Here is a 24558-nt window from a genome sequence, read left to right on the forward strand (position 1 = left end):
AGGAAAAAGCATACAAAGTGGTGAGGATTTGTGGGAAACCGGAGGATTGGGAAGCCTTTAAAAGCGAGCAGAGGACAACTAACAAAGCAATAATGGAGGAGAATATGAACTATGAGTGCAAGCTAGCTAGTAATATAAAGGAAGATGGAAAGACATTTTTCCAATATATAAAAGGTAAGAGAGAGGCAAAAATAGACATTGGTCCACTAGAAAATGTGGCTGGAGAAGTAATAATAGGAAACAAAGAAATGGCAGTGGAACTGAATAGTTACTTTGCATCAGTCTTCACGGTGGACGACACCAGTGGGATGCCAGAGCTCCAGGAGAACCAGGGGGCAGAGGTGAGTGCAGTGACCATTACTAAGGAGAAGGTTCTGCGGAAACTGAAAGGTCTGAAGGTGGATAAGCCACCTGGACCGGGATGGACTACACCCCAGGGTCCTAAAAGAGATAGCTGAGGAAATTGTGGCGGCATTAGTGATGATCTTTCAGGAATCACTGGAGGCAGGAAGGGTCCCAGAGGACTGGAAGGTGGCTAATGTAGCACCATTGTTTAAGAAGGGAGGGAGGCAGAAGACAGGAAATTATAGGTCGGTTAGCCTGACTTCGGTCATTGGTAAGATTTCAGAGTCTGTTATTAAAGATGCGATCGCGAAGCACTTGGAAGTGCGTGGTATATTAGGACTGAGTCAGCACGGCTTTGTCAAAGGGAGGTTGTGTCTAACATATCTGTTAAAGTTCTTTGAGGAGGTAACAAGCAAGATAGACAAAGGAGAATCAGTGGACGTGATTTATTTAGATTTCCAGAAGGCCTTTGACAAGGTGCCGTATAGGAGACTGTTAAATAAGTTAAAAGCCCATGGTGTTAAGGGTAAGATCCTGGCATGGATAGAGGATTGGCTGACTGGCAGAAGGCAAAGAGTGGGGATGAAGGGGTCTTTTTCAGGATGGCAGCCGGTGACTAGTGGTGTGACTCAGGGATCTGTGCTGGGACCACAACTTTTTACAATATACATTAATGATCTGGAAGAAGGTACTGAAGGCACTGTTGCTAAGTTTGCAGATGGTGAAAAGATCTGTAGCGGGACAGGTAGCATTGAGGAAGCAAGGGGGCTGCAGAAGGACTTGGTCAAGCTGGGAGAGTGGGCAATGAAGTGGCAAATGAAATACAATGTAGAAAAGTGTGAGGTTATGCACTTTGGAAGGAGGAATCTCGGCATAGACAATTTTCTAAATGGGGAAATGCTTCGGAAAGTAGAAGCACAAAGGGACTTGGGAGTCCTTGTTCACGATTCTCTTAAGGTTAATGTGCAGGTTCAGCCGGCAGTTAAGAAGGCAAATGCAACGTTAGCATTCATGTCAAGAGCGCTAGAGATGTACTTCTGAGGATGTATAAGGCTCTGGTCAGACCCCATTTGGAGTATTGTGAGCAGTTTTGGGCCCTGTATCTAAGGAAGGGTGTGTTAGCCTTGGAAAGGGTCCAGAGGAGGTTCACAAGAATGATCCCTGGAATGAAGAACTTGTCGTATGAGGAACGTTTGAGGACTCTGGGTCTGTAATCGTTGGAGTTTAGAAGGATGAGAGGGGATCTTATTGAAACGTACAAATACTGCGAGGTGGATAGAGTGGACGCGGAGAGGATATTTCCACTTGTAGGAAAAACTAGAACCAGAGGGCACCATCTCAGATTGAAGGGACGATCCTTTAAAACAGAGATGAGGAGGAAATTTTTCAGGCAGAGGGTGGTGAATCAGTGGAACTCTTTGCTGCAGAAGGCTGTGGAGGCCAATTCACTGAGTGTCTTTAGGACAGAGATAGATAGGTTCTTGATTAATAAGGGGATCAGGGGTTATGGGGAGAAGGCAGGAGAACGGGGATGAAAAAATATCAGCCATGATTGAATGGCGGAGCAGACTCGATGGGCCAAGTGGCCTAATTCTGCTCCTATGTCTTATGGTCTGATGGTCTTATGGTCTTATTGGCAACTTTTTTTCAAGTTTACTGTCAGTCCTTTTATCTTGTTTCAGTGTTTTCTCTAGAACTTTAATAGTTTTTTCTGATTCTTCTATATAAAACTATAAGATATAGGAGCAGAATTAGGCCATTTGGCCCATCGTGTCTGCTCCATTGTTTGATCATGGCTGATATGTTCCTCATCCCCATTCTCCTGCCTTCTTCCCATAACCCCTGATCCCCTTATTAATCAAGAAATCCCCTTATTTATCAAGAACACCAGATTTGTGCTTGAGGTGCTGTCACCGATCGGACTATAGACCAAGAGCTGGAAGGTGGAATTAGACTGAATGTTCTTTCTTAGAACATGAAAACTAGGAGCATGAGTAGGCAATTTAGCCTCTCAGTCTGCTCCATCATTCAATACAATCATGGCTCGTCTCATCATGAACTTAACCCTCCATAACCCTTCAACCCATTACTAATTAAAAATCTGTCTAACACCTCCTTAAATTTACTCACTGTCCCAGCGTCCATTGCAACCTGGGGTAGCGAATTCCACAGATTCACGACCCTTGGGAGTAGTTTCTCTCCTTATCTCGGTTTTACATTTTCTACCCTTTATCCTGAGACTATGATCTCTCATTCTAGAATGTTCCACAAGAGGAAGCATCCACGCCACGTCTACTTTATCCATACCACTTATAATCGTACATACCTCAATTTGCTCTCCCCTCATTCTTCTAAACTCTAGAGAGTCTGGGCCTAAACTGTTCAATCACTCTTCATAAGACAAACACTTTGGGCGGGATTCTCCTTTCCAGGTACTAAGTCCCCACGCCGACAGGAAAACCAGCGCGAACCACTCCGGCGTCAATAGCCTCCAAAAGTGCAGAATTCCCGGCCCCTCCGGGGGCTTGGTGGACACCGGAAGGTTGGTGCCACACCAACCAGCGCCGAAGGGACTGCGCGAGTTCGCGCATGCGCCGAAGGGCCGGCGTGGTTCCGCGCATGCGCGGGACCATCGTCATATTCTGGTGCATGCGCAGGGGGCTGTCTTCTCCGCGTCGGTCATGGTGGAGCCCTACAGGGGCCGGTGCGGAAGGAAGGTGTGCCCCTATGGCACAGACCTGCCCGCAGATTGGTGGGCCCCGATCGTGGGCCAGGCCACCGTGGCCCCCATCCCCCCCCCCCCCCGGGGTTTGGATCCCCCCACGCCCCTCCGAGGGCCGCACCAGCTGACCTACCTGCCAGGTCCCGCCGTGTGGGACCATGTTTAATCGACGCCGATGGGACTGGCCAAAAACTGACAGCCGCTCGGCCCATCAGGAGAATTGCCAGGGGGCCACTGCCAACGGCTCCCGACTGGCGTGGCGTGAACCCCGCCCCTGCCCGAAAACCGCGCCGGAGAATATGGCAGCTGGCGTCAGGGTGGGATTTGCGCCGCCCCCCGGGGATTCTCCGACCCAGCGGGGGGTCGGAGAATCCCGCTGTTCATCTCTGGTATCAATCTAGTGTGTGACATTATGTAGAATGTCTAGAATATAATGGGTTAATGTAATATCATAACTGACCACGAGATGGAGCTCGGTGCAGAACTATATAAAGCACTGACTCTCAGGCTTTGGGGAGAGGGCTGGAGAGAGTGCAGAGGAGAGGTCCAGTGTGCAGAATAAAGTTATAGATAGAGTGCAGAGACTAGTGTTAGTAGAATGTATATGGTAGATTACTAGACTATTTGCTTGCTACAGGAGTAAGTGGTCAAGCTTTAATAAGTAGTGTATAAATGTTTTTGAACTTAGCTTCTGTGGTCTTTCTGAACACTACGACATCCATCCTGATAATAAGAAGCACAAAGAACACCACATGGTACCAGGTGAGCATGGTGGCATGGGCCCAGCAACCCAAGTTTGATTCTGACCTTGGGTGACTATGTGGACTCTACACTTCTCCCCATGTCAGTGCAGACTCAATGGGCCAAATGGCCCCCATTGGTACTCCTGTTTCATTCTGCAATCCAAAGAAGTGCTGATTGGCTATGATATATTGTCCCTTTTTGTCCAATGATTAGTTGAGGTTACAGGGATGGGGCGGGGGATTGGACATAGGTAGGATGCTCTTTCAGAGGGTCGGTGGTGACTCAATGGGCCAAATGGCCTCCTTCTGCACTGTAGGGATTCTATGATTCTATGATCATCGCTGTGTCAATAAATTTAAAACATTTTTATGTTTTTGACTTCTGATTAAATCCGGATGCTCACAGGTGTTGGGTCAGAGGCAGTGTCAAGATAATTTATTCTTGTCGCCGTTTGTAATGATGCGCTTCCCTGGGCATCATTAATGACACAAAAACGATTTATTAATAAGAATTCCTCAACAGCCACATGGCTGCAGCTGGCTCCTGACATGTTTCTTGCCTCGGAGGGCTCCACCACCTGGACTGATTGCACACTCTGAATCCCAATTGGTCCCCCAGAACGATGACCCTTAATCTGCTGTGTGGCCCTTGAAGGAACAATCACCTCAGGGACCTTGTTTTCAAATCCCTTCATAACCTCTCCCATCCCTATCACTATAATGCCCTCCAACGCACAGCCCTCCAAGATATCGACACATCTGTAATTCTCGCTTCTTGATCATATCCGATTTTAATCACAGCACCGGTGGTAGTACTGCCTTCAGCTACGAAGTCCCTAAATTCCGGAAATTCCTCACTCAATCTGTTTGCCTCAAAATCTATCCTTTCTCCTTGAAGGCCTTCCTTATAACCTATGTCTTTGACCAAGCTTTTGGTCACCTGCCCTAATATTGCTCGGTTCCATATTGTACTTTGTGCTGTGGAAGGTGTTATTATACTAAAAACCTGATATAAATACAAGGTTTTCTTGTTGCCTAGAAGAAGTCAAATGGTTTGCGGAATAGGGAAGAATCAGAGAATTCCAGTAAGAAAATACTTGCCAAATGGGTTGTTGGTCGGGTAATTGCACCGGATTTAGAACCACTTTTTAAGAATACCTTCCACTGGAGGACCTGGAGCTCAAAGTAATCATTAATTGAAGATGTCTCCAAAGGAAGGGGAAGGACACTGGCAGAAGCAGAAAAGAAAGCAAGCAGTTTGAATGCGAACTAACTACAGCCACTCCTACATTAGATGCAGCAAGGATAAGGAAGGTAGGTCTCCATGTGAGGAAGTCACAAAAGAGAGACTGCGCCTGTATTCTCTGGCATTTAGAAGAATGAGAGGTGGTCTCATTGAAGCATACAAAATTCTTACAGGGCTCGGCAGGGAAGATGCAGGAAAGATGCTCCCCCTGGCTGGTGCAGTCTGGAACCAGGGGACACAGTCTCAGTATTACGGGCGGCCAATTCAGGACTGAGATGAAGAGGAATTTTTTCAGTTAGAGGGCGGTGAATCTTTGTAATGAGAATCCAGGGTCTCGAATGGGCAAGGCAGATGAGTGGCACAACACATTCAGGTGCCGTGCCCCACACCCTGACTTGCCCAGCACAAACCTCGGCCTTCACTCTTCTGCCATGAGGTGCTGCTGGAGGCTTCGCTTCTGCTGCGGCTAAAAATAAGGGGCCTCCCATTGAAGACAGAGATGAGGTGAATTTTCTTCTCTCAGAGGGTGGCGGGACTTTGGAACTCTCTACCTCAAAAGGCAATGGAGGCAGAGACGTTGAGTATTTTTATAGCAGAGCGAGATGGATTCTCGATAAGCAAGGGGGCGAGAGGATATTGAGGGTAGGCAGGAATGTGGATACAATCTGATCAGCCATGATGTTATTGAATGGTGGAGCAGGCCTATTTTTGCCCTTTGTTTTTTTTCATGTATGGAATGATCTGTCTGGACTGTATGCAGAACAATGCTTTTAACTGTACCCCGGTACACATGACAATAAACAAATCCAATCCAATCCAGGCTTGAGGGGCCGAGTGGCCTACTCCTAATTCGTATGAATGTATGAGGTGATGTTATTTCTACCCTTACCTCTCATCAAAGGTGGAAGGGTGGAGATGAATAAGATGCTGCTATGCTGTATTGAAGGCTGGCAACAGGGATGAAATGAAAATCGCTTAATGTCACAAGTAGGCTTCAACTGAAGTTACTGTGAAAAGCCCCTAGTCGCCACATTCCGGTGCCTGTTCGGGGAGGCTGGTATGGGAATTGAACCATGCTGCTGGCCTGCCTTGGTCTGCTTTCAAAGCAGCAATTTAGCCCTGTGCTAAACAGCTAAACAACAGGGGGGGTGAAATGCAAGACAGTTGGATTTTGAAAACATTTGTTCATGGGAGTCGCTGGCTGGGCCAACATTTATTGTCCATCCCTGATACCATTTAAGAGTCAACCACATTGCTGTTGATCTGGAGTCACATGTAGGCCAAACCAGGTAAGGACAACATTTCTTTCACGAAAGGATATTCGCGAATCAGGTGGGATTTTAACCACATTTAATTCCAGATTCTGATTAAATTCAAGTTTCACCATCTGCTATGGCGGGATTAAACTCATGTCTCTGGGTTACCAGTCCAGTGAAAATACCACAACGTCACTGCCTCCCCAAGGAGTCCGCACTCACTTATCAAGTAATGATAGCACAGTCTGAGGGAAGAGGCTCTTTGAACAGCAGCCTTTCTCCTGGCCATGTCTGGAGCTCTTCAGTTTCACTGATCAATGCCTTCCCGCTGTGCGCTCACCCAATGGCCCTGGCAGGTTGCTGACAGGTGAAACCAGTGCCTTGACTGAGAAATTCAGAATCCAGGGTGAAAGAAGCTCTTTCATCGCCTTTTTAATTGCCTCAACTGGTTCACGCCAGATTGAAGGAAGCCCCTCCCCCGGCCTTGGAACCCAGACGACGGTGGGATCACATTGACCTATCGCCCGTTTTAGGGGATGTACCACTACTCCATCCCCACCGTGCCCCCCCCCCCCCCCCCCCCCCCCCCACCTCATCCACACACCCCTCCCCACCCACCAAACCAACTGCTCTTGGCTTGGAAAATTCCACCCAATGTTTCAGGCCGATAACCTATCAGATTTCACACCTACCTCTGGACCTGCCGCAGGTTTTGAAATGGAATGAGGGTGTGGCTGGGCGTTCTGCAAGTTTTGCAGAACCTTTCTTTACACAATACACTCTGATGCAATTGAAAATTGAACAGGACAGGAAAAGGGCCATGATATTCTCGAATTCTGTTCTGCTACATTTTTTCCGCGTGTGTCAACAGGCTGGATGGGCTGCAAGAAAATTGGGCAGATATAAACATATTCTACATATTGGAAAAAAAAATGAGAGTACCCAATTATTTTTTTCCAATTAAAGGGCAATTTAGTGTGGCCAATCCACCTAGCTTGCACATCTTTGGGTGATTCGGGTGAGACTCACTCAGACATGGGGAGAATGTGCAAACGTCACACGCCAGTCACCTAGGGCCGGGATTTGTACCCGAGCCCTCAGCACCACAGACCCAGTGCTAACCACTGCGCCACATGCCGCCCTAACTTTAATAATAATAATCGTTTATTGTCACATGTAGGCTTCAATGAAGTTACTGTGAAAAGCCCCTAGTCGCCCATTCCGGCACCTGTTCGGGAATTGAACCCGCACTGCTGGCATTGTTCTGAATCGCAAGCCAGCTGTTCAGCTCACTGTGTTATACCAGCCCTTTAGAGTATCCAATTCATTTTTTTCCAGTTAAGGGGCAATTTCGCGCGGCCAATCCACCGACCCTGCACATCTTTTGGGTTGTGGGGGCGAAATCCACGCAAACACGGGGGAGAATGTGCAAACTCCACGCGGACAGTGACCCAGAGCCGGGATTGAGCCTGGGACCTCGGTGCCGTGAGGCAGCAGTGCTAACCCACTGCGCCACCGTGCTGCCCATATTCTACATATTTAATAAAGCACGTGAGTAAATGGTTTCTTCCTGGTTCAATAGACCCAATTTTACGTACAATATGGAATAATGGACAAAGTGTAGGGACCATGAAGCCATTGATGAGAAGATACCAGTTGCCTGTCTTCAACACTTATTCAAATCAGAACCTGGCACTTCAGTCTTGATACGGTACAGAAGAAGACCAGGTGTGACAACACGGTGATTAGAGTATAACTAACTATGGTTGGTCCCCAGTGAGGCACACATCCTCTGATGAAGCTGAATACCTCCAAATGGTGGAACCACCCTCTCCTGGAGTATAATGAGTGTCTGTGACGTAATCAAGAGGATTGTAGAAACGGGTTTTTGTGGTGAGCCACAGTATTCCGAACGCACTCCGTATGAGAAGCTCCAGCCGCATGGTGTAGGCCTAAAGGTCACTCAGACCCACAGATGTCTGATGGCCATTTAGTGACTCTTTCTCTGTGAGGGGGTATGTGGGGCGCAGGCAACCCAACGCTTAGCCTCACTCTGAATCTTGGCTCATCCTGCAACCTGCAAGCAAGACCTGCATCTTCCATAACTGGCCCCGCCAAACACAAAATGGGTTTCTGACCCATGTTAACATGTCTCAGAATGTGAACTTCCCGAATGTTAAATGGTTTTTAAAAATTGGTCATAGAATGTGAATGTGAATTCGCACATTCCTGTACCAGCCTCCCCGGACAGGCGCCGGAATGTGGCGACGAGGGGCTTTTCACAGTAACTTCAGTTGAAGCCTACTCGTGACAATAAGCGATTTTCATTTCATTTCATTTTCACTGGGAAGGGCAGCGTTTATTGCCCATCCCTAAATGCCCATTTCTATTTTCCATTCTTCTTTGTGACCGACCCTTTTATGTGGCAGAACCCAAATAAAATTATTTGCGAAGATTTGTTGAGCAACAATGTGCAGCGCTCGCTGGGAAATGCTATGCCCAGTATGTATCACAACATGTCATTTTTAATAAGGTCATGTTATTTTAGAACAAAGTAGTGCAAAGTGTTGTTTCTCAGAAACCTAATAAATATATCAGTCCTCTAAAAAGGAAAACAAAAAAACTTTCTGTGCGATATGGAAAATGAAATAATGATGCAGATTTGCAATGAAACGTTTTGTGGTGTTCCCATCTCCCAACTTTGCCAATGAACCACTCATTGAGGCGTTTTGTCCAATTTAATTCATACAAAAAAAAAAGTGAAAAGGAGACAACTGTTCACAAAACCCAAACAGGGCCAAACAAAAAAGCTCAGTATAATCGTCAAATCCTGGACAGCTCTCCTGTACGGTATTGTCAACAGGTCTGACCTGGTATCAGCATGCACTTCTCTGCTGACGTGTCAACCTGTAGCCTGCCTCAAAGCAAAAAAGTGCAATCAGCATCCGCTTAAAGATACACAGAGGCAGGATTGACCTGAGAATCTACAGAATTCCAACTCTCTATTCGATTCAGTCCAATGTACCAGTAGCTGAACTGGAAACTGTCTGCCCTTGACCAGCAAGGCATTCCCGTGTCTGCTCGAGTCTTTCCATGTCCTGCGACAGCTGGTGGGGCTCTTTTTTTCTTCAAAGTGCGTCCGTCGCGTTCTTGTTTTCGGCTACGGCTATTACTGGCCCTGAGAATAAGCCCACCAAACCCCTCCCCAAATTGCCCCCACCCCCCACCCCACCCCGCACCCCTACCCACCCCCCCGTAGCTAGGAAACTCAACACCTGAATGAATTGATCCAGGCGCTGGCAGTTTCTGCCATGGAACCGACTCGCCAAATTCGCACATTCTCCACCGTGGCAAAGACATCTCTACGAGCTGGAGTTACTGTTGAATTTGTCTAGAACAGTCACGTTGACATGTTGAAATATCCACTGCTGGGTGTGCACCAAGGGGTTACATCGACTCATGAAAATCTTCTTGTCGGCTAGATTGCAGTCCATGCAACTGTTGCTCACTGGGTGATACAGGGTCTTGTCCTAAGGAGTCCAAACACAGAAAGTTGAATGGTCAGTTCCAGTGTAATACAGTGTTACAGGATTAATCTATCTGTCACAGCAGTGTATTCACTCATCAGATTAAAATATTTGGAAGACTATTTTTGTTCTACATGCTTTCAATTTGAAGGCTTCGAATACCAAATTTTTTTCTATTCATTTTTCGGATTTGAGCATCCCGGGGAGGCGGTGGCATAGTGGTATTGTCACTGGACTAGTAATCCAGAGACCCAGGGTAATGCTCTGGGGGACCCGGGTTCGAATCACACCACTGCAGATGGTGAAATTTGAATTCAATAATTAAAAGTCTAATGATGACCAGTGTCGATTGTCGTAAAAACCCATCTTGTTCATTAATGCCCTTTAGGGAAAGAAATGTCATCCTTACCTTAACTGGTCTGGCCTACATGTGACTCCAGACCCATAGCAACGTGGTTGACTCTTATCTGCCCCCTCAAGGGCATTTAAGGATGGGCAATAAATGCTGGCACAGGGCGGCACAGCCTGCGGCACCAACATCCCATGAACGAATACAAAATAAATCTGGGCCAGCATTTACGGCCCGTCTCTAATTGCCCTTGAACTGAGCACCTTGGCAGGCCATTTCAGAGCCAACCGCATTGCTCTGGATCTGAAGTCGCATGTAAGCTCGGCCAGGTAAGGATGGCAGATTTCCTTCCCGAAAGTGAATCAGATGGGATTTTACAACAATCAACATTGGCTTCATGATCATCACTTTTATTGGATTCAAATTCGATCCCGGGTCCTCAGAGTTTTCGGTGAGGCCTCTGGATTATCAGTCCAGTGACAATACCGCTATGCTACCACCCGCACCCCCCCCTGCCATAACACCCGCCACCCCCTTCAGATTGGACTGCCAATCAGTGAGGTCACGACTCATCTGTGACCTCATATGCCCGCCTGTGCCCCAGAGGCTGGTTTAGCACACTGGGCTAAATCGCTGGCTTTTAAAGCAGACTAAGACAGGCCAGCAGCACGGGTTCAATTCCCGTACCAGCCTCCCCGAACAGGCGCTGGAATGTGGCGACTCGGGTCTTTTCACAGTAACTTCATTTGAAGCCTACTTGTGACAATAAGCGATTTTCATTTCATTTCATTCATACCCTTCAACTCATTTGGTTAGCACAGTGGGCTCAACAGCTGTTTTGTATTGCAGAACAAGGCCAGCAGCGCGGGTTCAATTCCCGTATCGGCCGCTCCGAACAGGCATTGGAATGTGGCGACTAGGGGCTTTTCACAGTAGCTGCATTGTCCTACTTGTTATTATTAGCAAACCGAGCTCTACTTGGTACAGACTGAAAACCTACTCTCCTACATTTCCTCTACATTTCCTCCTACCATATCCTGGGTCATGACCCCACCAGTAAACATTAAGTCATGCTCTCCAGGTCTGTCGCTGACCTCATCTTCTCTGGAGATCATAGAATTTACAGTGCAGAAGGAAGCCACTCAGCCCATCGAGTCTACACCGGCCCCCGAAAGAGCACCCTACCTAAGCCCACACCTCCACCATATCTCCGTAACCCAGCAACCCCACCCAACCTTTGGACACTACAGGGCAATTTAGCGTGACCAATCCACCTAACCCGCACATCTTTGAACTGTGGGAGGAAACCGGAGCACCCGGAGAAAACCCACACAAACAAGGAGAGAACGTGCAGACTCCGCACAGACAGTGACCCAAGCTGGGAATCAAACGTGGGACCCTGGCGCTGTGAAGAAACAGTGCTAACCACTGTGCTACCGTGCCGCCACTTTCAAGGTTTCCAATCGCATATCTTCTAAATGCAAATGTCCTGTTCTACTTCCTTCCCAAGATTAACAAACAGTACTGTGCTGGCAAACCCGGGCCGGGATTCTCCCCTACCCGGCGGGGCGGGGAGTCCCGGCATGTTGGAGTGGCGTGAACCACTCTGGCGTTGGGCCGCCCCAAAGGTGTAGAAGTCTCTGCACCTTTAGGGGCCAAGCCCTCACATTGAGGGGCTAGGCCAGCGCCGGAGTGGTTCCCACTCCACCCGCTGGCGTGAACTGCCTTTGGCGCCACGCTAGCCGGGGCCGAAAGGGCTTAAGTCCGCGCAAGCGCCGGAGTGTCAGCCCGCACGGAACAAGCCGGCCCGCCGATTGGTGGGCCCGATCGCGGGCCAGGCCACCGTGGGGGCACCCCCCGGGGTCAGATCGCCCCGCACCCCACCCAGGACCCCGATGCCCGCCCACGCCGCCAATCGCGCCGGTAAGAGAGGTGGTTTAATCCATGCCGGCGGGAGAGGCTAGTCAGCGGCGGGACTTCGGCCCATCGCGGGCCGGAGAATCGCCGCGGGGGGCCCGCCGACTGGCGCGGCGTGATTCCCGCCCTCGCCGAATCTCAGGGGGCGGAGAATTCGGGACACAGCGGGGGCGGGATTGATGCCGGCCCCAGACGATTCTCCGACCCGGCGGGGGGTCGGAGAATCCCGCCCCTTGTTTTACAACCTGTCCTTGCGGCAACTGTGATCTGTCTTGGATCCATTTAACAGTCGCCGCTCTGAAACATTGGGCGGAATAAACCTCACCACTCTCCACCCCTTCCTCCCCATCCATCCTGCCATGACCTTCTGATCCTGTCACTGTTAACGGTGTCTCCCATTCGGAAAATTCTGGCCATTAACTCTAGCGTATATTTTGAGTCTTTTTCATCAATCTCTGGTTTTTTCTTTCTCTTAGGGCAGCATGGTAGCATAGTGGTTAGCACAGTCGCTTCACAGTCCAGGGTCCCAGGTTCGATTCCTGGCTGGGCCACCGTCTGTGCGGAGTTTGCACTTTCTCCACGTTCTCTAAATTTAAAAAAAATAAAATTTAAAAAATAAATGCTCGATCTCTGTGGTGCTTTTCTTGCAGACTCACAATTTGACCGCGTGCCCTTATTCCCGTGATTGTTGCTCGCCTGCCATTTCTTAATTCCTAGCCTGTAGAAAGTCGCTAATGGGTCGATTTGCCCTCTGAAGCTTTTCGGCAACACGATTCCTCTCCCCTTTTCCCCCCACCCCCCCCAAATGCCCACCGCTGCCCCTGCTAATGTGATCCACTCCATTTTAATAGCCCTTTCCTTTCAAAGTGACTTCTCTTTCTCTCAGGATCGCTTTGATTCTGCATCCGGTGCTTTGCTTAATGATGCAGATCACCTGACATGAGAGAACTGAGTATTATTAGTACTTGACCTGGCAGGTGGAATGTTTTTCAAGCTGATTTACATCTGAGAATGAAAGATGGGCCTCAGAACGTTGCCAACTCAGCCAACCAAATAAACATGGAGCCGGTCCAAATTGTTTTTGTACAGCCACCTGCAGTAGCTGTTAGGATCATATTTATGACTGGGCGCGATCGGGACCGCAAAGTAAGCAATTCATGATGAATGGGTTCAGCTGAAGCGCTCGGCTGCCAAACCCTTTTTTCCAAGAAGGTTGTGATTTTGTGTTCTGGGAACGCCTGTTACACAAGGTTGCTTCTCACTGCAAAAACAACATGATGCAGGACAGAAAGACTTGCATTTGCAAGGGCTCCATTCACAGTCTCAAAGGATGTCCCAAAGCGTCCTTCCAAAGTGTGACCATTGGAGAAACGCAGCAACTCACTTACACGTGGCTTGCTCTCACAAAGTGCAGTGAGATACAAGGCCAGTGATATTAGCTGAGATGGAAGTACTAACCCAAGATATTGCAGAAAACTTCCGTGCTCTTTTATGAAAAGGTGCCGTGCGATTCACTACCTCAGTACTGCATTGGAGCATGTCATCTGAGAGTACCTTTAAGAAATGGGTGTTTATTAAATAGCTGTAGTGGATGTACCCTTAAGAGCTGGGTGTTTATCAAATAGCTGCAGTGATGTCAGAGTGTTGGTGGAGCTGGGCTGTCTGTCTTTAACTTTCGTTTTTGAGCAGGCAGCTACAGTGTGTTTAGCTTTGCTTTGAGGACTAGATAGCTGCAGGCAAACCAAGCAGCTGTATAAGGATCTCTCTGCAATCTAAAGACTGTCTCCAGATCATTTGAGGATTTCAAACTGATAACTGCTCTCAGTAGAGAATTTAAATCTGATCTCTGTGTTAAAGAGGGTACTTGCCTTCTGGATGTTGCAAGGAAAGAGTGAGGGTTACTTAGAATATTGTATCTGTGAGGATGATTGGTGTTGATAGTTGTTAAGATGTTTACTGTGGGTTTATAAAGTGTTAACTGGTTTCATAAATAAACATTGTTTTAATTTAAAAGTACTTTAACTCTCTGTTGCACCACACCTGTAAGGTAGGCCCGTGTCCTCCCCATAACCACAATCTATTAAAAGTTGTGGGTCAGGTGAACGCCATGATACACTTTGGGGCTCTCTAAACCCTGGCCCATAACAAGTATCAACCAAATTATGTGCTCGAGCCACTTGAGTGGGACTTAAACCCATAACTTTCTGACTCAAATGCAATGCTGCTTCCCGCAAAGCCTGAGCTGCCAGCATGGGCAGAATCGCCTGCCCTATCTTGCGCGTTGTTTGGAGGTGCAGAGGCACATATTCTGACAAATGGGGGTGAGTAGGGCCCCATCCACTTTCCTTCCTCTGACCACATTCAGACTACGGCAGGAGGGCTCAAAGACAGCCTTCCCATCAGCAATTGAGACCCCTAAATTGGCGATTAGTTCTGACATAATGGCTTCATCAAGTGCTGCTAGTATTAACCCCCAGTGGCATGCATGCCTGTCACCACACGGGGCACACAACCTGTTCAGCCTGCTTGTGATCTCCTGGGGGGTGGGGACTGCCCCCCACTCAAAGACGCCCAGCGTCTGATTGAACGGCCTGACATTAAGAAGGGGAGGGGCACCGAGATCTACCTCCCTGCTCTTGCTGTTGACCCTCGCCATGTCCCCACCCCGTGACCTCCACTTCCTGAAATTCCTCCTTCCGTCACTATAAAAAAATGTTTTTGTTGGATTTTCACATCTTATATATATATTTTTTCTTTTTTAAAATAAATTTAGAGTATCCAATTCATTTTTTCCAATTAAGAGGCAATTTAGTGTGGCCAATCCACATACCCTGCACATCTTTGGGTTGTGGGGGGAAACCCACACAGATACAGGGAGAATGTGCAAACTCCACACGGACAGTGACCCAGGGCTGAGATCGAACCTGGGACCTCGGTGCCGTGAGGCAGCAGCACGAACCACTGCGCCACCGTGCTGTGACATCTTATATTTAACAATTCATTTTACAATACATATTTCTAGTTTGAATTTTGAGTTATAGGTGTCATATCCGCGAGTAGTATTTTACAAAGGCAATCAGGGTGAGGTTCTGGTTTATATAAGAGAGAAAAAAAATTAAAACATTTAAAAGGTCAACCAAAGTGTGAACAGGCTGGGTTCGCTGTACATATTTACAATTGCCTGCTTTGTCTCCCTTCGGTGGCTGTGGGCCTTATTAGGTCGGGGTGCGCCATGGGAGTACTGCACAGGAGTTACACCCAGGCAGTGAACCCTGCTCCGAGCCCAAACCGCTCCAGTACCTCAATGAGGTACTTCCATTTGATTCTGTCAAAGGCCTTTTCTGCGTCAAGCGAGATGATCACCTCTGGTGTACCCATTGATGAGGAGGTGATGGCATAATGGTATTGTCACTGGATTAGCAATCCAGGGGCCCAGGGTAATGCTCGGGTTCGACCCCGGTTCGAATCCCACCATGGCAGATAGTGAAGTTTGAATTCAACAAATATCTAGAAATAGAAGTCTAATGATGACCATCGTATGTGGCACGAGTGAAGCAAATCTGTTGTCCTTACCCAGTCTGGCCCCCATGTGACTCCAGATCTACAGCTGTGTGGTTGACTGTTAACTGCATTCTGAAATAGCTAATCAAGACAAATATCTGGGACTATCTCTCTACCTTCAGTTTAAAAGCTGTTTCCAGATCACTTGACAATTTAAAATAAATAACTGCTTTCTGGAAGGAATTCAAACCTGCTGTTTTGGGAAAGGAAACCGGAGCACCCAAACCAGGAGCGGGATTCTCCCAGCCCTGGGCCGTGCCGGAGAAGCCCCGCTACCGGGCCACGCCGCCCCGACGCCGGCACGCGATTCTCCAGAGAACGGAGAATCGGCGGCATGTGGTTGCCGCTGTGCCGTTCTACGCAGCCGGCCCGCCTATTCTCCAGCCCGGATGGACCGAGCGGCCGTGAAAAATAAATGAGTCCCGTGGTGCCGTCCGCACCTGCTCGCAGCCGGCGGGAACTCTGCGTGCAAGGGTCGGGTGGTGGCCTGTGGGGGAGGAGGGGGGCTCTGACCCCGGGGAGGGGGGGGGCCTCTGGTGCGGCCTAGCCCACGATCGGGGCCCACCGATCAGCTGGCCGGCCTCTCTGTCCCCCAGCCTCTTTTCTTATGCGCCGGCCCCTGTATTCGTGCGCCATGTTGTAGCGTTGAAGGAGGCCACCGCGTATGCGCGCATTTGCACTGGCGCCACTGCGCATGCGCGGGTCCCGCAGCACCCATTTCGCACTGGGATCGGCAGCTGGAGCGGCGTAAACCACTCCAGCACCATGCTGGCCCCCTATAGGGGCCAGAATTACTCCTGGCAGCGGCCCATTCACGCCGTCGTAAAATGCGACGGCACTTACGACGGAGTGGACACTCTGCCGCGGGTTGGGAGAATCCCGCCCCAGGTCTTGAGTGCTGTGTGCTGGGTCATACCTTTGAAAAGTGTTTTCTGGTTTATGGGATCTTGTTATTAAATTGGAACAGCTAAAGGGGGAAATTTAGCAAAGGTTATATATAGAGCACTGTAACTATGTGGGGTATTTATGTTGGTAGTTGATAAAAATGCTTACTGTGTGTGTTTATAAGAATGTTAACTAAATTTGTAGACTTAACTTTGTTTTTGTTTAAAAGTGCTTAAGTCCTCTGTTGAATAACACCTGAAAGGCAAAGCCTTGTGCTCATCGTAACCACAATAAATAAACAGTTGTAGGTCAGGTGAACTCCATGATATACTTTGGTGTTTTCTAAACCCTAGCCCATAACACCGGTGACACTGCTGAGCAACAGACCCACCAGCCTCTGATTGGCAGAACTTCCCACGGAAAGCCGGCCGGTGACGTCTCCAAAACACGCTTGGCTTGTGATTCGGTGCCCCTTTCCGGAAGGAGGCAACACCGGCTTAGCCAGCTGGCAGGTGAGATTCCCATCACCTCCACGCGATCCACCCCGTGTAAGGCATTCTAATCTGGGGAAAGGGGTGATGGGGTGGTACCAACTGTTTGTGAGTCTCCCACTGCCCCAGCTGTTGGTAATCCGCAAGGGCAAACAGTGGTAGGCCAAAGAAAATCACGATAGTGATGCAGCAGAACTATTCATTCATCAATCACAAAAGCACAACTCTTACAGGAGCTGAGAAAGTGGCAACATTCCCTCATTTGTTAACCAGCTATCACAACCACTGATGGTGTGAATAAATCAACTGTTGTAAAATATAAGAGGGAAAAGATGTACTCTTTGATGAGGAGGCGAATGCATAATGGTATTGTCACTGGATTAGCAATCCAGGGGCCCAGGGTAATGCTCGGGTTCGACCCAGGTTCGAATCCCACCATGGCAGATAGTGAAGTTTGAACTCAACAAATATCTGGAAATAGAAGTCGAATGATGACCATCGTGTGTGGCAATAGTGAAGTAAATCTGTTGTCCTTACCCAGTCTGGCCCCCATGTGTCTCCAGATCTACAGGCGTGTGGTTGACTGTTAACTGCATTCTGAAATAGCTGATCAAGTCCCTCAGCTCAAGGACAATGAAGGATGGGCAATAAATATGGACCCTTCGCCAACCACACCCACATCGCATTGTCGTACAGGAATGAAGTTTTCTCAGAATGAAATGCTGATCCGCCCACATTCTCACTTGTCATAAATACAAACCCTCTTACTGTACGATATTGCCGTTTCGTAGCCGTATAGTACAGCTTGTTTGGATAAGCATCAATCACACATTGTCACATCTCAAGGTCCTGTGAGCACACAACAATATATAATATACGCAGCTCTCACAAACACTGCTTTCCTGAGCTGCGATTCTGTGCTTGGGCCTCCAAAAGGTGTGAAGGCCTTTATTTAAGGCACCGTTTCAGGCTTGGACTTTTGAGTGTCTATTACTGGAACCTTTAATAATATGGCGCACAGCACACTTCTGGCATGAACTATGTGGATATTGGCCCCTCGCCATTTTGGATAATAAGGCCTCGATCTCACAACTGTAAACTGTGAGCAACGAAATTCCAGGCTTAATGATCTATTTCGGGCTGAAGATAGATCCTTGTGATTTCCAAGATGAATGCCAATCATTTTTTTTACTTTAATGAGAAACTGGAATTAACTTGTTCATTTCCCAGAATCACTATTATCCCCCGTGTGAAGCTGTTGGATAATAAGTGGTCTTCACATTTCTGTCTCAGAACATGTGGTACAATCATAGTCAAGGCGCAAGGCTGGCCCAATATATATTTCGGAGGTGTGGGGGGGGGGGGGGGGGGGGGGGGGAGAGATCTATCTTATGGAGCTGTGTGATGAATCTGTGCAATAATCTGGAAAAGAGGAAAATCGGTCAGTGGGGCAATGAGAGAGCAGAGGTGGTGGATGTACTGAATTAGTTTAGAACTACAGAATTCCTACAGTGAAGAAGGCCATTCAGCCCATCACATCTGCATCGACCCTCCTAATGAGCACCCTACCCAGGCCCACCCTATCCCCACAACCTAATCTGCACATCCCTGGACAGTAAGAGGCAATTTATCATGGTCAATCCACCTAATCTGCTCATCTTTGGACTGTGGGAGGAAACCGGAGCACCCGGAGGAAACCCACGAAGAGAAGGGGAGAAAGTCCACATTGTCACCCGAGTCCAGAATTGAACCAGGGCCCCTGGCGCTGCGAGGTAACAGTGCTAGCCACTGTGCCAACGTGCCATTTCACAACATGTTTTTTACTAGGTGGGCGTGTTCCCGGAAGATAAAGCTGATTTATTTATTTTTGGCGAGGTGTCTCAATTAGCATGAGGGAAAAACTGCATAGGGGTGAATATTTGTGTCCGTGGGCATGGGTTTACCGGTAGATTTTATAGAATGGTAGGAGGCCATTCAGTCCATGGTGCCACTGCTGGCTCTTTCAAAGAGCCTCCAAATTCAGTTCCACTCCTTTGTTCTTTCCCCACAGTCCTGTGCAACTGTTGCCTTTTCAAATATTTATCCAAATCCCATTTGAAACTTGTTATTGAATCTGCTTCCACCATCCCTTCAGGCAATGCGTTCCACATCGCAACTCGCTGCATAAATAAAAAATTCTCCTCATCTCCCCCTCTGGTTCTTTTGCCAATTACTCTAAATCTTTGTCCTCTACTTACCAATTCTTGCCATTAACAGGTTCTCCCCATGTACTCTATCAAAACCCTTCAAAATTTGAATACCTCTATAAATCTTCCCTTTTGTCCGATCTGCACTGTAATATAAATGCAGTACAATGGGCCCTCTGCCCTCCGACTACACAAAGAGAGATGTCAGTGTTGATGAATGGAATGTTGTTCCACTTTGTGATAGCAACAGCGTTTGCAAGGGCCAGAGTGAGACTAAAGCTCCTTTCATTTTGCAGCTGTGTCACAGGCAGCCAAAACAGTGCAAACGTGCAGCCATTGTCCAAAAAAAGGCAAGTCTTTTTCGCCGGCGGCCTCAGTATTCGATCTGGCAAGTTTACGCTGGTGTTACCACTGGCTACAAGGTCACTCTGAAAGCCTCCCGAAATAAATGCAGCATCCCCCCCCACCCTCGCATCGACACGTGGGAATCGCTTACTTTAGAACGCACAAGCTGGTGAAAAACATCCACGAAGGCGCCAGTCACCTCGAGCGCCCCAGGGTGAAGCACGCGGAGGCCAAGCCTAAACAGCGGAAAGGGAGCGCAGAATCCAGGAGGTCCCAACCCACCCACCTCATCAAACACCACCTGCCATGGGCAGCATGGTGGTGCAGTGGGTAGCACTGCCGCCTCACGGCGCTGACGTCCCAGGTTCGATCCCGGCTCTGGGTCACTGTCCGTGTGGAGTTTGCACATTCTCCCCGTGTCTGCGTGGGTTTCGCCCCCACCACCCAAAAAATGTGCAGAGTAGGTGGATTGGCCACGCTAAATTGCCCCTTAATTAGAAAAAATAATTGAGTAATCTAAATTTATATGGACTATTCAGCCGCCGCGGAAGCACCCTATCCCCGGAGTGGAAGCAAGTCATCCTCGACCCTGAGGAATGCCCAAGAGGAAGGATCACTGGCTGTGTAACACACGGCGGCTTTGGGAGAAGAGAGCAACAGGAAAGCACTAGAGTTAGGGAAAAGCAACTTTATCTCCCTGTGATCTGTCTGACAATTCGTCTTACCCATTATGTTGCTGGTCTGAGGCAAGCACTCAGGCCGCAGTCACTTATTCCCAGGCCTGCACAAACCTTAACAAAAAAGCCTTTTCCTTATCTCTTTCAAGTCTTATTCAGTTTTACAAAATACTGTGATTGAATTGCAGTACATTTGGATCGCTCAGGACCAGCTGGGACATGCACCTATATGCTGAGATGTCAGATTGACGAGTCAATTGCAGCATTGCCAACACCTGCAATTTTGTTGAGGATTTATTGAGTTTGCGGCATTGTGCGAGTGTGCGTGATTCATGGGAATAGACAGGGTTGAGAGAGAGAGACTAATGTCAGTTGCCTTCATATTGGTTTAGTGCTGACTCAGATGGTGCTCACAGATTTTTGAAGACAGGTGGTCCAGAAGGCCCAGGTCAATAAAAGGACAAAAATGAAAGCAGAATGTTCAACTTTTTAAAATAAATTGTTCTCGTGATATGGATAATGCTGCCAAAGGTGGCATTCATTGCCCACCCTGACTACTCTCCCAATGACTCCCACCTTTTCTACCCATACTGATTACCCCCCAGTTTGCCCCTGACTACCCCATCCCCAATTACCCCCTGACTACTTCCATCCACTGACAACACCCCCCCCCATCAACTAATCCTCCTGACTACCCACCCCCCGACTGTGCACCTCCAAATCCCACGGCACCCCCCCACAACCCTTCTGCACCCCCAGTCGGCTTCCCCAACTACCACCCCACCCCAACTGCCTCCCAACCCCTTTGACTACCCTTCACCCACCAACTACCACCCGGCTACCCATTCAACTACACCCACCAACCGGCTCCCCCTGACTATCCTCCCCACCCGCGGCGCCCTTCTGACTACCTCCTTAATCCCATGATTTTTCCCCAACTGCCCCCCCATCCCCATTGAAGAGTAAAAATGCTGTATGAAGGGGATGTGCCTTTCGTATCTCCGACTCTCCTGCCCCGAACACAAGGATCAGGAGCCGCTGCACTGCCCTGTTCTCGCCCGGCCTGAGTCGGAAGGGTGGGCGGGAAGGGAGTGGCTTTGTTTCTAGGTCGGTAACTGGTAGTGGAGTGACCGTCCGACCCTGGTTGCCACGACGCAGAAGTTACAGGCCATTCTCAACATACTGACAATCCTCCCGCGACCTCTCAACGTCTCTCTGCCTTCAGGGAGTTCCTTCAAACTTTTTGACCAGGAATTTGGACACTCGTCCACCTCTCTTGTTGTCAAACTTTGATCATTGCTCCAGCGAACCACCTGGAGACCTTAATACTGTGTTAAAATTGCTGAATGAACGCAGGTTGTTACTGTTTCAGTGTTAGCGAGATATTCCGCAATCCCCCAAGCCCTTCGCTGTGCAATGGGTTGCAGCTTACCTTCCGATAGCGCCAGTACTGATTGCCTTTCATACCATGGCAGTCATACAGTGTGACAGAGCTGCTGTGAGAGATGGCATCGAAACAGAACTTCCTGGTGTGCAGTGGCTCCCCAGGCCGTATGTCCTCGCGCCAACCAAATGTAAATATCTGAGAAATGAAGGGAGATTATATTTTGAAAAAAAGCAGATGGAGGACTGGATAAATCCCGACCAGCATTGGGGCTCCTGGAAATGAGAGGCAAAAATGCTTGTAAATCTGAGGAATACTGAACAAAACTAATTAGGGAATCTCTTTTCACATTACAGGGGTGATTTCCCGAATAGCTGTTCCCATCAGGCCCCTTGAGCCTACCTCACCATTAAATTAGATCACGGCAGATCTGTATCTTCACCCCTACGTTTCTTCTGTAAACACTCCCACCCAGTGGGGAGCCGATGGCGTAGTGATATTGTCACTGGACTGGTAAACCCAGAGAGCCAGAGTAATGCTCTGGGCACCCAAGTTCAAATCCTGCCACTGCAAATGGTGAATTCAATAAAATTCTGAAATTCAAAGCCTAATGATGACCGCAAATCGATTGTCGTTAAAAACCCATCTGATTCACTGATGTCCTTTAGGGAAGGAAATCTGCCTGGTCTGGCCTACATGTGACTCCAGACCCACAGCAATGTGGTTGACTTTTTACTGCTCCTCAAGGGCAATTAGGGATGGGCAATAAATGTTGGGCCAGCCAAACCAATAAAAAGACTCTTACAGAATACAAACCTCTTTGAAATGTTTGATTTTTGATAGTTAATTCTAACCAGGGGTTAATTCTAACCAGCGGTTAATTCTAACCTAAAACCTGCCCGGGGGGAAACTGGTAGAAAACCCCTCACTTTTCTTTTCTGTGAAGTCGATGAAAAGTTTAACTGGCGTGGATATAAAAGTGATGGTGGATTTAATCTTCACTTTTCTGCTCCATGAGATTTTTGACTAATTGGTCTGAAGGGAATTTTAGGGAAGTCATGAGTTAAGATATTGCTATTAAGTTAAATTCAGCTCGGAATGGCGTAAACCCACAGAGTATATCCACGCTTGAACTGGGTCACAATTAGGTGAAATGTCCAACAGGTTGGCGTTCTCTGCATACCAGGTCAATTTGAGCCCGAATATTCAGTGCTGCGTTGCTTGATGTCCACGAATCATCCTTGTCTGAGCTCTATGGGGTGGCAAAAGGGAGATATTGCAAATGGGATGACACCGGGGAGGATGATCGGAATTTTGATTGGCGGCTCTCAAAGTCTCCACACACACAGCCGTTAAAACTAGGAAACATGCCATTTGGTCGAAGGGGTTCACCCCACACACATACAAAAGGTAAGTATCAAACCTGCCCTATGCCCATTCCAACTTCTGTTTTTCCATCTACCTGTCCCAATGTTGTGCTTGAATGAAACCCATCCTAATCCAGCAAAGATAATGCCGTAATGTACAAAAGCATCCCGATGACTTCACAGGGCTGAGCCAAAGACAATTGTTCAGGGCACCCGCTTTATTTAAGGAAAAATATTGAACGGGATTCTCTATTTTGGAGACTAAGAGTTGATGCCGACGAAGAATCCATAGACTTTCACGACAGCAAAACTGGCGTTGCACCTGGATCGATTCAGCGACTGTGGAGGGGCTAGTACCGGCGCCACATGGAACACGATCGATTCCAATGAAAAATGGTGCAGGATTCGCCAGGTCCGTGATTGACACTCGGGAGGCTGACAAGCTGCAGCTTGTGGCGCTAACAATTGCACACAAAGACTCGAGACATGTACAATCGAGGCTTTATTGCTGTGTGATTTTCCTTACACCATGGACATCAGGATCAAGCCTGACCATCTGCAGCTGGATCCACAGTCACCTCACGCCAGGAAGGGCTTTGGCGGAGCTGGCCGGCAGGGGTTTACCGGAGGTACAGCCATACATCCCCCTACTGCAAGTACACATATCTACAGTGGTTATATCAGCACACAGCTGCACATACACATTACACTCCCCACACACACACTCATCCCAGCCAACAAGACTGCACTGGTTGTGCTGGAGCGCGCCCATACAGCTGATGGATCAGCTGGTGCCAGAGGGCACCTAGGAGAGTGGCCTGGGGGGACACCTATATGACCCGTAGCCTTATGTTCACAGTGGGCTGTCAGTGGCATGCGCAGCTGCATGGCTGCCTTTCCGGCTGCGGCAAAGGTGTTCCGCGACTGTCCACCCCGATCCCACAGCCCACCTCCTGGCCATTCCCCCAGTCCTGGAAGAAGCCCCCCCTACCAGGGGCACAACTGTCAGCAAACTATGGCGATGTTGGACATTTTCCCCTCTCTTTCCCTCAGCAACCACGACGCCGGTTTCACGATTTTTAAAAGCACAAGTGAACCGTGTTGTCGGGAACTCGGCCCTTCGGAGGCGGAGCATCGTGGAAGCCCCAGAAAATATCAGGTTGGAGGGCAGCACGGTGGCGCAGTGGTTAGCACTGCAGTCTCACGGCGCCGAGATCCCAGATTCGATCCCGGCTCTGGGTCACTGTCCGTGTGGAGTTTGCACATTCTCCCCGTGTCTGCGTGGGTTTCGCCCCCACAACCCAAAGATGTGCAGGGTAGGTGGATTGAACAGGCTAAATTGCCCCTTAATTGGAAAAAATAAATTGGGTACTCTAAATTTATTAAAAAAAGAAAACAAAAAGAAAATACCAGGATGGGCCCGCTAATGATATGCAAACGGTGTCTCCCGTAAATGTGTTCCGGACAACATTGTAGCCGTTGTCGAGGTGACGGAGAATAGCAATTTGGCATCATAGCAGCGCCCATTGCGAGTTTAGCATCAGAACCTATTCTCCG

General features: G+C 48.5%; 1 protein-coding gene across 3 annotated transcripts in view; it reads right to left on the reverse strand.

Annotated features, from left to right (window-relative positions):
- Nucleotides 1-9568: 9568 nt before the first annotated feature.
- The window catches only part of galntl6 (polypeptide N-acetylgalactosaminyltransferase like 6), a 1408929-nt gene continuing 1393939 nt past the window's right edge, over nucleotides 9569-24558 (reverse strand). For all 3 annotated transcript variants that reach the window (XM_038805796.1, XM_038805794.1, XM_038805795.1), the window contains exons 12-13: nucleotides 21683-21832; nucleotides 9569-9842 (exon numbers count right to left, since the gene is read on the reverse strand). In XM_038805796.1, the coding sequence (XP_038661724.1) occupies nucleotides 9675-9842; nucleotides 21683-21832 (318 nt within the window). In that variant the 3' untranslated portion in view covers nucleotides 9569-9674. The remainder of the gene's footprint in view (nucleotides 9843-21682; nucleotides 21833-24558) is intronic.

Source organism: Scyliorhinus canicula, chromosome 8, assembly GCF_902713615.1.
Source record: "Scyliorhinus canicula chromosome 8, sScyCan1.1, whole genome shotgun sequence".
In the NCBI taxonomy this organism is placed as follows: domain Eukaryota; kingdom Metazoa; phylum Chordata; class Chondrichthyes; order Carcharhiniformes; family Scyliorhinidae; genus Scyliorhinus; species Scyliorhinus canicula.